Source organism: Monodelphis domestica, chromosome 4 (assembly GCF_027887165.1).
Source record: "Monodelphis domestica isolate mMonDom1 chromosome 4, mMonDom1.pri, whole genome shotgun sequence".
NCBI classification, from domain to species: domain Eukaryota; kingdom Metazoa; phylum Chordata; class Mammalia; order Didelphimorphia; family Didelphidae; genus Monodelphis; species Monodelphis domestica.
The window spans coordinates 139,428,533-139,444,476 of NC_077230.1; the positions used below are offsets into that span (position 1 = coordinate 139,428,533).

General features: G+C 35.3%; 1 protein-coding gene across 7 annotated transcripts in view; it reads right to left on the minus strand.

The window, feature by feature from the left end:
* Positions 1-15,944, minus strand: part of LRP1B (LDL receptor related protein 1B) — a 2,480,145-nt gene that overhangs the window by 122,620 nt on the left and 2,341,581 nt on the right. For all 7 annotated transcript variants that reach the window (XM_007494117.3, XM_056797188.1, XM_056797186.1 and 4 more), the window contains 2 exons: positions 4,321-4,437; positions 1,994-2,167 (listed from right to left, as the gene is read on the minus strand). In XM_007494117.3, coding sequence (XP_007494179.2) covers positions 1,994-2,167; positions 4,321-4,437 — 291 coding nt within the window. The remainder of the gene's footprint in view (positions 1-1,993; positions 2,168-4,320; positions 4,438-15,944) is intronic.

A 15,944-nucleotide genomic window follows, 5' to 3' on the forward strand; every position in this document is an offset into this window, starting at 1 on the left:
ACACTACAGAAATCAGGCTAATGTGAGAGGTTTTAGAAATCATTAAATACTCTCTGGATCATTTATGAGAAGCCAGCTTATTATGTGTAATACTAGAAGACTATACCCATACTTATGGATAAAAGTTATAAAGACTATACAAAGGGGAAAAAAATCAGGATGGTTAAAGACTTTCAATGAATTCCATTCTTGGATATATGGAAAGATCTGAGAATTTTTAGCCTAGATAAAAGACTTGGGATGGAATTACATAGTAACTATCTTCACATATTTTCAAGTCTTCCATGTGGAAGGCATTCGATTTCTTCTTGGTTCTGGAAGGCACAGCTGGTAATACTGGATATATATTGCAAAGAGGTAAATAAAGACTTAGAGTAACCACAAAGTGGAATAAATAGCCTCAGTAGATAATGGATTTCCCCTCATAGAAATCTTTAAGAAAAGCCAGGACACTCATTTATCAGGTATATTGTATAAATAAATTCCTTTCAGGTACAGTTTCATATCTCAGGTTCCTTCTAACTTTGAAAGTCCATCATTCTGTCATAATGAGATATGTTTAACTGTGTAATAGACTTGTTTTTCAATTATTAACCTCTCCATTACTGAAAGTATTCAATGGAACTTTGGATAAACATTTATCAAGAATGTTATTAGAATGCAATTCTGCATTTAGGAGGTTAGACTTAAATGACTAGTAATATTGAATACTTTATGATTTTAAATTAAAATGAACTAAATAAATTCAAGGATCCTCTGACCCACAACATAGTCTTGTTGGGGAGTCCAAGTTTTAGGAAGGACATTTAATGAGCTGGAGCATGTTCAAAAGAGAGTGATCAAAGTCATAAGAGTGTTCAAAATCATGCCCTAGGATTCTGCTTCATAGAAATGAGGATATTTTTCTAGGATTAGAAAAGATTTAGAGGGAATATAAAAACTTTTAAAATAAATGAAAATCTGCTACATAGGGGATTCTTATATTTGTTCAGCTTGGTCTTGATCATTGAAATAAAAGGAATAAGTGGAAAAGTATAGGGAAGTCCTTTTCAGATCAATGTAAGTAAGGAATTTCAATGAATGAGTTGTCCTCAGAAGAAATCTTTCTCAAGTGGTAATACATACAAAGTCTTTGAGTCAAAGCTGGATGATCACTTCCTGGGGAAAATTTATTTGAGGTGGCCTTTACTTGTTGACTTCAGGTAACAGACTAGTTGACCCTTAAAGGCCCTTCTAACTGTAAAAGTTTATATCATTCAATGAACTGTCTTTGCTATATGATTATGAAAGACTGGAAAATATTTGAGTAGAATTTTAGGAGATAAAGTTGATTTTTTTGCCATTTTCAAAGTTTATAAATTTATATTAATCTCAGGGGAAATCAGGCAGAGTTACTTACTTATACCACCATTTATTTGGATATTTCAAGTATTTTTTCAAAATTATTAGTAATGAATCGTATTTATTTCCAACCATGTACACAAGACAAAATATTACATATTTTCAGAAGTTAATCATTTGTTTTCCAAAAATATTTATACTAAGGAAATTTTTTATTCCATGTAAAAAAGGTCAAACTTTGCAAATTATCTATAACAACCATAAGCAGTTATAGAAATGATAATGTTTTTATTCTAGGAATCATTAAATATTTTCAGCATAGCTACACAGAAAACTCTAGATCTTGGACGAAAGAGAATTGTTCATTTCTCTATTATCTCTGTTGAATTTGCTAAGAAAGAGTTTTCTAGTTTTGCTCTTAGAGAAAAGGTAAGATTGCATTTTATAAAAATTGTGATATGGCACTATTATTTAACAAAATATTTTATAGAGCAACTATTTGATTAATCATTTTAAAGTGGAGAAATGATTCATTTTTCCTATTCTAACTATGATTTAGACTGTAACATTATTTTAAAATAAATTTTCTTTGTAAAGTTTGGGACAGAAAATTAATGTTTATGTATAGTTTTACACAAAGCTGAATACTTACAATCTTGTTGTTTATAACGATGAGAGATCAAGGCACCTTTTGTTTTATCAACATTTAAACTTAAGTATTCCACTGAACCATGGCCAAATTTGTGTATTCTAAATACACCAGTTTTAGGCCCAGCTCCATATATGTAATCTTCAAAAATATCAATTCTATGTGGATGCAAAAGTCCTAGAATAAAAAAACCAATATATTTTAATGTGGCATTTTAAAATTATGTTAATCAATATTGCTGAACTAATGAATAAGACATAAAAATATATAAACACCTTACTAAAGGTCCTTTAAATCAGGTGATACTAGTAACATTAGCCTCAGATTTTAACAGATTAATTTTTCTCCTTACTTCCAATACCATTTCTAGATTTAAGTTTAATACAATATATTTGTTTTAGGACACAACAAACTAGTGAACAGTTTTTCAAAGAAACAACTTGAAAATCCAGACATTGTAAAAATGTAAGGCTTTGAAAGAACATGATCCTTATTGTTTTGGGTTTCATTATCATGAAATACTTCTTTAAGGACCATTATATCCACATAATAACTTTCTAGCTATTATGGGTTCTGAAAGTAAAGAGAAGTTCTATGTTTCTCCAAAGGTTAAAAAAATAGTGGATTGAAAAACTATTATTAATTTGATGATTTAAATTGTCTAAATGACCTTTAATTAATGGTTTTAATTTAAAGAATTTAACTTTGTGACTGATTTAACCTATAGTCAATTTAAAAAAAAATCAACAAGATTTGGGGTTAAGTCCTGGGCCTATCCTCCAGGAAATTTTAATCTAAATGAAATAGTAAAAAAAAATAACTAATTTGTATTAAAATATATGTATAACTATGAATTTACAGAGATGAATGTGTTTGCATGTAGACCATATTGGCCTGAATATAGACCATGTCCAGTGTCATATACACTATATAAATAACCCTATATGGAGTATGATTATAGGCTGCACTCACATTTCATTCAAGCCAAATTTTGAGGGGGGGAAAGATCAATATGGTATGTGTATTCCCTTTGTGTTTTGTCTTCATTTAATGTTTTATTTTGCTCAATGGCCCTGAGTAGGAAAAAAAAATCATTATCTCTGTAACAAACTATATGCAATGAGATATATCACAAGGAAAACAGAAATATATATGTGTACACTAAAAAGGAATAGATAGTATCAATTGTCCCATGTCACATTTTTTATCTTAGAAGATATGTGAAAAAAATTAATCTAACATTTATTTGTTTTTTATTTTTGTAACTGCTAACCAGATGGCAAAGTTGATCTTCTCTGATATTTTGTACAATCTTCAAAGGTATCATTTAAGTATATACTTATTGCTTTAAAAAAATAGCAGCTGAAATGTAAGCTTATAATAATAAAAGCCTATTGCAGAAGTGAAAAATTTTCTCTCTCTTTCAATCAAGGACCAAAGAAAATATTAACTAAGGTTAAATTTTTAGGAAAAAAAATTTATATTTCTTCTTAAAGACATTTATTTAACTCACTCTAAAAATTATTAATAGTGGTCTATGTTGAAATTTGTTAAGAAAAAACCCAGCAACAACAAATATTAGGAGAGTATATTATAAAAAGTTAAGGAGCATTGGAAAGTTGGAAAGAGACAAAGAATGTACAGAGGGAAAAAAGAGAGAAGGAAGTGTTAAGAGAAGAGAGGAAGAGGGGGCATGGGTTGCAAAAGGAAGGGAGAGGAGGAGGGATATAGGGAAGGATGGAAAAGAAGAAAGGAAAAATAAAAGCATAGGGAAAGAAGTAGGGAAATTGAAGAACTGGCAAATAGGACTAAAAATGACTCAAGTGGAGGAAAGTGCAGAAGGATTTGAAAATAAGAAATATCTCATTTACCTCTATTCTCAATTCTTAAATATTTGAATTTAGAAACTTTGAGAGGCTCTATTCTTAATAGAAAAGCCGAAGAAAGTCATCATTTAATACTCTTCTGTAATTTAGCATTGTTGAAGAGAATATCACTAAAGTCAGTTCAAAAACTTGGCTTCATCCTCATTTGCTTATCAGAGGCAGGAAAAGTGAAATCTTAATAAACTTTAGTTTTATAGACTTAGAGCTGGAAAGTAACTTATATGTCATCTAGCTTAACCTTCTCAAAATATAGGTGAATAAACAAAAGGCCCTGATTGTTGTGCAAGGTTGTACCATCAAGCCAGAACTCAAACCCAGGAGTTCTTACTCCAAAGCTAACACATTTTCTCACTGACCCAGGCTGCAAAGATGTTGGTGAACTTATAAACTAAAATTCTGTCTAATTTGGTTTTAAGCTGCAAATAATAGAAAAATTCTACAAACCTTGTTTGCTGCTTACAGAAACTACTGAATCAGAGCCATCAAACAGAACACTGCCAATAACAGATAGCTCGAAGTCAGCCCAATATATGCGTTGACTGAACTGATCGACAGCAAGCCCTGCAAAATAAACATACAAGAACAAATGAAGGAAATGTATCTAAAATAATTTTAGAAATTAGTGTTCTTTTCCACACTGCCTCCCAAACTTCCATTTCTAACTATGAATGACATTATTCCCTCAGGCATCACAGAATTTGATTTTCCATCTGTCTCCTTGTACCGTGGAACTTAGAAAGCTTTGATTCATTCAATGCCTCACTCATAGACATACATTTTAAATATTTATCTCGTTACCTGACTAGGAATAGCCAACAAACTAGCATAAGAGCGATAAAGAGGTCATCTCTGGAATATCAGTTTTCTTTCATATCTGCTTATTACTTTTGACCTCATTTTCACCATCTTGGTGATGATAAGTGAGCTATAATATTTCTAGTTTATCTCTAAGATTATTATCAGAAACTATTATATGACTTATAGAAATATAGAGAGGATTTGTGATTTTCTCAGTGAGGGGAGCTCTTGATGTGAGAATTTCCTGAGGTGTATTATTTTTGTTGTCCATCCTCCATTTTCGAAGAAACCCAAAGACATCAGTGTTGGAGTCTGGGATGACGTATTTGGCTGTGGCTGATGAGGTCAATATGAATTTGGAAGGCACTGGCATAGATATAGCAAGCACAAAATGGTCCCTTAGAATGGAAGTGCCTCTGGATTTGCTCAGCTTGCCTATCCATTGTACTTCTACTGAATTTAATGCTGTCTGTAAGCATTCACGTGTTCCAAGTACCAGTGGTGTGTGGAATCACCTAGGAAATTTTTTATTTTATTTTATTTTATTTATATTTTATTTTATTTTATTTTTGTCCTTTGACTACAAGACCAGATCCCAGCCAGGTTCAGTAAACAGGACAGGGCTGGATGAAGCAACCAACTTTGAGGAAGTGCTTTCTAGTCCCTTCCTCCCAGCTGGAGGTGAGCTGAGGCATAGAGTGGCCAAGTGAATTGCCCTGATTCACACAGCTAATAAGTATCATAAGGGATATTTGAACCCTTGCTTTTTTGGCTCTCAATCTCTATATCACTGTGAAGAAAATAATTACTTATCATTTGGATCCCCTTTGGACCTTATTACCCCCAAATCACACTGAAAATATCAAGTTTTTCCCCCCAAATGCAGACAAAATGCAAGAGTAGTTTTATAGTGGTTTAATATAGAAGAATGGTAAGTGTCCATGTCAAGAAAACTGTGAATAACCAATAATTAATTAAGGTCCTTGTTATACTGCAATTGTCAACTTCTTAAAATTAGCTTTCGAAATTTGTTGTTTTTTAGCTGTTTCATTTGTGCCTGACTCTTCATGGCCCCATTTGGTTTTGTTTTGTTTTGTTTTGTTTTTTTGGCAAAGACATTGGAGTGATTTGACATTTCCTTCACCAGCTCATTTTACAGATGAGGAAACTGAGGCCAATAGGGTTAAGTGACTTCCAGAAGCTTATCAAGCTAGTAATTGTCTGAAGACACATTTGAACTTAGGTTTCTCTGACTCCAGGCCTTGACCTCTATCCACTGAGTCACCTAGCTGAACTAGCTTTTAAAATGCAATTGCTCAAAAAGCTTTGTGGTTCCCAATGGTACCTAAGGAAAAAATACCCAGCCTTCATGGTTTGATATTTAAGTCCTTTATATCTAGACTTAAGCCTACCTTAGGGGTTGATTACTCAATGAAAATACTGTATAATTGAAAATCTGTTACCCTAAAAAAATACCACCACATATCCCCGGGAGCCTACTGACTTCCTGTCCTTACGTACTTCCTGTAAAAGGGGATATTAGGTAAGGATGTAAAGGACTCTTGTCTTGATGGTGGTAAGTGGGATTTTCAACAGGCTTATCAGCCATGGGCATATGGTCTTTATTTTGTATCCTCTTTATTCCTTGATTTCTAATGATCATTAATAAATCTCCTAAAATATATTTTATTATTAAGATTTAATTTTAACTTTTACAATACTCTTCTTGTTGCTTCTTACACACAATATTTATATTTTGTACCTCTCAGCCTTTGCAGAGGCTGCTCCTCATGCTTCACAGGCAGTCCCCTCTCACCTCTCAGTCATTAGACTCAGTTGAAGGTGACTGCAAGTGTTGTCTCCATGTAAGATCTTTGTGTTCCACAGTTATCCACAACCCTCTGAAATTACTTTGCATTTTTATATGAATTTTTAATTTACTTATAGTTATATTTGTTTTTTCCTCTGAAAGACTATAAGCTCCTTCAGGGCAGGAAGTATTTCCTTTTTTCTTTTAATTCCTAGAATCTAGAACAGCAACTGACACATAGAAGATGCTTAATAGACTTAATGATTGATTTTATTTGAAGTAGCCCTCATATTTGCATTAAAGCTATTGTTGCTAACTAGTGATTGATATACCTTGATGAATCATTAAAAGTATATGCAAATTTTATTTTCCTAAATTTCATAAGATAAGCTCAAAAATCTCATTCATAGAATATCATTCATAATTGTGAAAAAAATTACATTTAGGCTACTTATTTATCTATGCTTCATAGTAGATGTGACAATAGTTTCCCTCTTTCCTTCTATGGATAATATTAATTAGTCTTTGCTTTTAGCTCTGATATATAATTACTTTGGATATTTTAGACAGTGAAGGCCACCAAACATGACAACCAGACCAACAGAATCTTTAGCTGAAGAGTCACAACCTGTCTTCCTAGCAAAGGGACTGTGGTGAGGCAAATTGCTTAGTTTCTGTTAACTCTGTCACCATGTACACATAGTCTCTCAAAAGAGGAGATAAGTCTCTTAAAAATAGGAATTATTTTACTTTGTATCCTTAGCATCTAGCATGATATCTGGAACATGTTGGTACTTATTAAATACTTGTTGATTGATTATATAGAAGGATTCTGACTCTTCAGTTGTACTGACAATCATAGTAGAAAAATTTGAAATTGAATTCTCTGCTTGATGTGTTGAAAGAGTTAAATATAGTCAATCAAAATGTTGTGGGTCCCCGCTACCCCCCCCAGAAATCTACTGATATTCATATATACAGACTAATCAGTCTCACAACAGAACTTGATAGTTAAACCAACTAGCCTGTGTTTTGTTTGTAATTGTTTAGTGATGAATTGCTATTTAGAGACACAGATAAAGTTCCTTGACAGTGAAACATATGAATCAGACAATATGTTTCTCATGATTTTCATTATATTTTTGATCAGTTGCATAAGAATGGTGTGAAGAGTTTTTCTTTATAATCATAAATAATTGTCAGTGAACATAGCAAAAGACTTTAAAATATTTTTTTTTCTTTTAGAAAGTTGAATTTACTGGTCAAGAGAGGGGTAGAGAATCTGTTTTCTTACAGTTTAAATAGATATATAATTTCATCATTTTGAACAACAGAAAAAAAGTTCTTAAGTGGCATGTTATAATTTTATGAAAGTGGTCCAAGAAATAGCCATCTCTATCAACTTAGGTTATATACCATATGACTGAATGGAACTACATCCACTTAAAAAAAAGTTCTATAAGAAAGCTTTTAGATGGATGGCATTTATATTCCAAGAAAGCCACAAATCGATGACTTTGATTTTTCCTTAAGCCTTTTAATAAAAAAGATAGTCTTTTAAATTAAAAAGTTAATAAAGGAATCAAGTAGGTTTTCCTGTTAGAGAGATGATAGTTAAGTTTGTATAAAGGGGAAACATCACTATTATGAACCTTCTATCTTTAAAATGAAATATCACATCTCTTTTTGTCTTTAATAAAGGCTCAATAATAATAGAAAAAATGCTCAATCCTCTCTAGTACTCATTCTTATCAGGCCTTGGAATGATGAACAGTTGGAACAAATTCAGGAAAGAGATAGAAGATTTAAAATTACATTTCATAGTTGTTTTAATCAAGCACAACGAAATAATCTGTTGGAAGAAATGTGGTTAACTGTTGCTCATTCAATTTTATTACTTCACAATAGTGATAGTAATTATATAAGTATTTTAAAAAATCTTAGGATGCTATTATCACTTCAGTCACTTCTGGATTTATTTTTTTCAGACTATCTGCAGTTTTCTATGATTTAAACAAAAAAAAAAATTCCCTCTCCCTTTCAATTTAATTTCCACCCCCCACCCTATAAAAAAAGATGAAAGCAAATGTAATAAAGCAAATTTTTTTGAGAATTCATTATAAGATTCAAGAGAGAATTCTTAAAGGGTCACAGAATTACATAAAGAAGATATGAATTCAATGAGAGAGTAGGATGTATTTGTGGAAAAATCAGTGAACTTGAAGCCAGACAATATGGTTTCAAATCTTAATGCTGCCTCTTATTAGCTCTGTGCCACTGGATATATTGATTCACCTCTCTGGGCCTCAGTTTTTCCATCTATATAATGTCTGTTGGACCAAATAATTTCTAAGTTTCTTCCAACTTAAATATATGTGATTTTTTAAAAAATATGATCAAAGTAACAGTAGCCCAGAAAGATATAACAATGTATTCATAAATTAAAAGGAGACAGAAAGAATATTAAAAAAAAAATCTAAAAATGGGAACATCCTTTCTAATAATCTTCTCATCCTTGTGGTTTTTACTGCTTGTGCTTTTAAGAAATTGCAATCCTCCCCTGGCAACTCTCTCTCTCTCTCTCTTTCTCTCTCTCTCTCTCTCTCTCTCTCTCTCTCTCTCTCTCTCTTCTCTCTCTCTCTCTCTCACTCACTTTTTTTTTTTTGGAAATGGGAGGGATAGCTCATCAATTTCAGAAGGGCCTTTTCCCCCAAATGTTTTATAAGCCTCTCTTACAGTGCCTAATATGTTAATTGAATGAATTCATGAATAAATTAACAAAACATTCTTTAAAGTTTAATCTATGCTAGTTCATCAATGACCTTTTGCTTACCAAGAACAAAAGGGTTGAGGGAAAGCAATCAAGCCTCAGAACTGGATTATTGCCAGATTCATTCTGCATTCATTCAGAAATTGCCATCACAAATTATATGGGTCAGAGAAAGAAACATAAACAGCCTACTAGATATTGAGGGAGATGGTATTTGGAGATTTGGATCACTTTTCAGTAAATAAACATTTATTAAGTATATTAAGACTGCTGTGCTAGGTATTAGGAGAGGTAAAAAGGTGAAATGACATAAGCCTTACCTGAATAGGAGGCAAAATAAGAAGATAATTATAAATTAAAGAATTACATGGTAAATACATTAATATTTTGAGGCCATCTGTGATGGGAAATTCTTACTGATGGGAATGGAGAAATAAAATAAGGATAGAATATTGGAGGAGATAGATTTCTAATTGTGTCTTCCAGAACCTGTAGCAATGCAATACTATAAGAGACAGGTGGAGTCAACAAAGATTTAAATACCTACTATGTATCAGGTACATTGTTCTAAAATTCTGGGCTTACAAAGAGAGACAGGAATAGTCCCTCCTTTGAAAGAGTTCTCAATCTAGTGTGGGTAACAACATATTAATGTACAAATGAAATATAAGCAGGAGAAATTGGAAGTAGTCTCAAAGGGAAGGTGTTAGCCTTAGGAGGACTAAGAAAGACTTTTTACAAATGGTAGTATTTTAGCTAAGACTTGAAGGCAAGGAAGAATATTCTAAGTATAGGTCAGCATGAGCTGATTTAGGTGGAAAAAAATCAGAGCATATTTGGAAAGGTCTTTTTTGGCTAGAGAAGAGAGTCCATGAATTTGAAATAAGGCTAGAAAGGTTGGGTGGCACCATATTGTGAAAGACCTCAAATGACTTGCAAATTTGGTTACATTTCATTTAGGAATGGCTTAAGATCAAGGAGGTGAGGCATTTCAAGGTAATAGATATTGATAGTTTATAATAGCAGACCATGGGGTCTACTCCAGTGTGAAGGCAAGTGAAATTAGAGTATAGAAAATGGACTAAGAAAATAGGGAGAGACCAAGGGACAAAAGGCCATAAGAAGGATAAAGAGCACATTTGCTTGTGAGTGAGTATAGAGAGAGCTGCAAAGCCATACTGTCAATCAAACTATTGATTGAAGCATCTCTGGAGGGTAAACCCCAAGAAAATTGGACATTTCTTTGCTCTTTTCCTACCAAGGACCCAGAAGCCTAAAGTCCAGAGGTTCAAGAACTGATTTCCTTAAAAAAAAAAAAAATATATATATATATATATATATATATATATATATAAATTTACTTATTTTATTTTTTTACATCAAAATACCCAGATAGCTCCCTCCCTTCCCCTGTTCTCCTCATTAGAGAAAGATTTGACATTGTCATTTGACAAGAAGATATAGGTATATATAAAACAATATCTTTTTTATTTATGTTTTTTAGCTTTCTCTGGAGGTGGACACATACAATTCATACTTCAGACAATATTTCTATTGCTCTATATATTGTTTTCTTGGTTCTGCTCATTTTACTCTTCATGATTTCAAAAGGAATTAATTTTGGAAAAACATGGAAAGACTTATAAGAACTGATTTCTCAATCAAGGAGACACCACTTATCTGAATTTAACGTAAGAAAAAATGAACTTAATTTCATGGATTTTTCTAGTGATACTCAGCATCATTGGATGAATTAGATGTAGAGCTCCACACTACAAAATATCAAGATTTTATTTTTTTCCTTCTTTAATTTAAAATATTTTTCCATGGTTACATGATTCATGATCTTCCCCCACCACTTTTTTCTCCCTACCTTTCAAAGTCCACAGCAGTTTTACTGGGTTATACATGTATCATTGTTCAAAACCCATTTTCATGTTATTCATATTTGCAGTAGAGTGATCTTTTAACATCAAAACCCTAATCATATCCCCATTGAACTACGTGATCGATCATAAAAGCATCAAGATTTTAAATACTAACTTGAACTTTAGAGAGGACTAATACAATAATGTTTCATTTTTGCAGTGTTGCATATCTGTGAAAGGGGCTTGCCAGAGCAATCTTTATTGTTCAGACATTTTTCAGTTATATCTGGCTCTTCATCATTCCATGTGTGGTTTATCTTTTTTTTTTTCCAAAGATATTAGAGGGGCTTGACATTTCCAACTCCAACTCTTTTTAGATATGAGGAAACAGAGACAAATAGGAACCCAAGGACACACAGCTAGTAAGTGTCTGAGGTTGAATTTGAACTTCCTGCCCAGAGCTCTATCCACTGTACTATCTAGCTCTACAGTCATAGCAATTTATTGCTTGCTATAGTGAATTCACAATTCTGGTTATGTTTCGACTACAGAAAATGAGAAATGCCTATGCTACCTTTACTAGAATCCTCAATCATATTCTAATTACTCCTCCACTATTTTCTTCCATATCTGTATGGTTCATTCACCATTACTTTGTGAATTTCCCTGTGCCTTTGTTTACCTATAAAATAAGTTTCCCCATCTATAAAATGATCTGGAAAAGGAAGTGGCAAACACACCAGGATCTTTGCTGAGAAATTCTAAATGGGCTTACAAAGAGTTACAGATGACTGAATAATGACTGGAATTATGAAAAGTTTCTCTTTCTGAGCCATCTTTTGCAATTCTCCTCAAGAAGCTGGATATCCACTTCGCACCGAAATTCAAGCTGAACAACAGGATAGACCTGGGGAAACCTCCTCCTGGACCTGGATCAAAAGGTACCGCACCCCAAAAGCCAGAACCCTAGATCACTCAGATCTAAGGGGTAGACAGAAAAAAGGTCCCAGGACCCATCCCCCCCAACCCAGAGTGCTGAGCCCAAGGCAGCAGCGGGAACCTCAGGGCTCAGAGGACTCACCTTGAAAGCAACCCGAGCCAGGCTCCGGAGCGCCCAACACAGATGGCAGGGAAGCATAGAGAGAAGGGGGAAGCCTGTGGCCTCCTGGCTGGGTTCTTCCCTCTGGGTCTCGGGGGAGGTCCCAGCTTCGGGGCACCAGCTGAGCCCAATCCCATCGGGAGCCCTCAGAGCTACTGAAAGGACAGAGGTCTCAGGGCTGGCAAAGGGGTGGCTCCGAAGAGCCTACCTTGAAAGTAACCCGGGCCAGTTTCTGGGCACTCAACACAGACTGAGGAAGAGGAGGTTGCTGCTTTGCTCTTTCTTCTTTTTTGGCTCCGGGATCATTCGGCCCACACTACCTGAACCTAATCCCATCAGGAGCCATCAGAGTCCAGGCAAGCCACTACCCCTCCCCCCTTAGAGAGCAGGGTCTTCTGAAAGAACCAGTTGAACCTAATCCCATCAGGAGCCCTTAGAGCTGCTGAGAGGACGGAGAACTCAGGGCTGGCAAGGGGGGTGCTCCGGGGAGCTTGCCTTGAAAGTAACCCGGGCCAGTTTCCGGGCATTCAACACAGACTGTGGAAGAGGAGGTTGCTGCTTTTCTCTTTCTTCTTTTTTTTTGGCTCCGGGATCATTTGGCCCACACTACCTGAACCTAATCCCATCAGGAGCCATTAGAGTCCAGGCAAGCCACTACCCCTCCCCCCTTAGAGAGCAGGGTCTTCTGAAAGAACCAGCTGAACCTAATCCCATCAGGAGCCCTCAGAGCTACTGAAAGGACAGAAAACTCAGGGCTGGCAAAGGGGTTGCTCCAAAGAGCTTTCCTTGAAAGTAACTCGGCCAGTCTCTGGGCACTCAACACAGGCTGTGGAAGAGGAGGTGGCTGCTTTTTTTTTTTCCCTTCCCTTTTTTGGCTCTGGGATCTTTCGGCCCACACCACCTGAACCTAATCTCATCAGGAGCCCTCAGAGTCCAGGCAAGCCACAACCCCTCCCCCCTTAGAGAGCTGGGTCTTCTGAAAAAACAGAAACCTAGAGGCGAAGTCAAGATGGCAGCCTAGAAGGAGCATAGACCTGGCAGCCTGGCTAGAGCTTTAGAGATCCTCCATATCTGCTCCAGCCGTCCAGGAAGTTTAAAACTCAGAATAAACCCATCCCAAATAAGCTGAACTCAATCCCATCAAAAGTCTCCAGAACACAGGGAAGCCCAGGCTCCCCATCCATCCTCACTGACTGCTGAACTTTAAGCCAATCAAAAGCCTCCAGAGGACAGGAAAGCTCAAACCCCCAACAACCCTCCCTCAGAGATTACACCAAGAGATCCTCTGTTAAAGCTCCAAGAGGGGAGACTGATAGAAGTCCCTAAAAAACAAAAAAATGAGAGGAACAAGAGCACAGACAAATACAGGGAGGAAAGAAGGGGTGAATTTGAACAAACAACAGAAACAGAAGAAAGAAACTACAATAGACAGCTACTACTCACCAAATGGAACAGAGGGGGAGAGATCAGCAAACGATAAACCAGAAATCCCAGCGAATTGGATACAGGCTGTGGAAGAACTCAAAACACAGCTAAGAGAGGCTGAAGACAATTGGGAAAAGAACTTAAAAATTAAGATAAGTCATCTGGAAACAGAGGCACTTGAACTAAAACAAGAAAATAGTGTCCTGAAAGCCAAAATCATCCAGCTGGAAAATGAGGCAAAGGAGATGAAAGATGAAGCAAAGGAGATGAAAGACGAGATAAAGAGGATGAAAGACAATCTTCAAAGAAACTCAGACCAGAAGGAAAAAGACGACCAAAAAGCCAAAGATGAAATCCAATCTTTAAGAACCCGAGTAAAACAACTAGAATCAAGTGACCTCACAAGGCAGCAGGACACTATAAGACAAAACAAAAAGAATGAAAAAATTGAGGAAAATGTGAAGCATCTCATTCACAAAACAGACGATTTAGAAAATCGTTCAAGAAGAGACAATTTAAGAATAATTGGACTACCAGAAGACCACGACAAAAGAAAAAGCCTGGACATAATACTAGAGGAAATTATCCAGGAAAACTGTCTCGAAATCCTAGAACAAGAAGGGAAAGTGGAGATTGAAAGAATCCACAGATCACCCCCTGTTTTTAATCCCCAACTGACAACACCAAGAAATGTTATAGCCAAATTCAAAAACAATCAGATAAAAGAACAGGTATTACAAGCTGCCAAAAAGAAACCATTCAGATACCATGGAAACATGGTGAGGATAACACAGGATCTTTCTGCATCCACACTGAAGGACCGAAAGGCATGGAATATGATATTCCGGAAAGCAAGGGAACTAGGCCTACAGCCAAGAATAAAATACCCATCAAAACTGACTATATTCTTACAGGGGAAAGTATGGTCATTTAACACAACAGAGGAATTCCAAGCATTCATAAATAAAAGACCAGACCTGAACAGAAAATTTGAAATCCAACCACAGAATTCAAGAGAATCATCAAAAGGTAATTAAAAAAGAGAGGAAAAACAACAACAACAACAAAGGTTTTTTTTAAGAGACTCAATAAGTTAAAATGATATGTATCCCTATAAGAAAAGAGGTCATTGGCAACTCTTAAAAACTGTTGCTATCACCTAAGCAGCTAGAAGGACTATACTCAGAGGGAAGGGACAAACTGTATAGGATGAAAGGACAAGACATAAATAGGTATATAGAGATATGCATGCATAAATACATATACATGTGTATGTATATATATATATATATATACATGACTAAAGCTAAAAAAGAAAAGAGGTTATGACTAAAAGAAATGGGAAAAGAAACAAATGGGGGTAAATTTATATGTCACAAAGAAGCTCATGGCGGGAGGGGGGAGAACATCGATACACTGGAAGGGTAAAGAGGTTGGAGATAGGAAATATTCAACTCTTATGTACTTTGAAACTGACCCAAAGAGGGAAGAACAATCCAATCCATTGGGGAAGAGAATAGATTTGCGCCCTATAGAGGAGTAGAAGGGTAAAAAACAGACTGGTGGGGAGGGAAGCAGTACAAGGGAGGGAGAGGGTGGGGGGGGAATTATTAAAAAGACTACAGGGGAAAATAAGGGAGGGAATTAGAAGGGAGGGGGGTAGAAAGGGAAATACAAGGGGGACTGATTTAAAGTAAATCACTAGACTAAAAGGTAGAGCTGAAGAAGAAAGGTTAGAATTAGGGAAGGATATCAAAATGCCAGGGAGTCCACAAGTGACAGTCATAACATTGAACGTGAATGGGATGAACTCACCCATAAAATGTAAACAAATAGAAGAATGGATTAGAATCCAAAACCCTACCATATGTTGTCTCCAAGAAACACACATGAGGCGGGTAGACACCCACAAGGTCAGAATTAAAGGATGGAGTAAGACCTTCTGGGCCTCAAGTGACAGAAAGAAGGCAGGAGTGGCAATCATGATATCTGATAAAGCCAAAGCAAAAATAGACCTGATCAAAAGGGATAGGGAAGGTTATTATATTTTGTTAAAAGGGACTTTAGATAATGAGGAAATATCACTAATCAACATATATGCACCAAATAATATAGCACCCAAATTTCTAATGGAGAAACTAGGAGAATTGAAGGAAGAAATAGACAGTAAAACCATATTAGTGGGAGACTTAAACCAACCATTATCAAATTTAGATAAATCAAATCAAAAAATAAATAAGAAAGAGGTAAAAGAAGTGAATGAAATCTTAGAAAAATTAGAATTAATAGACATATGGA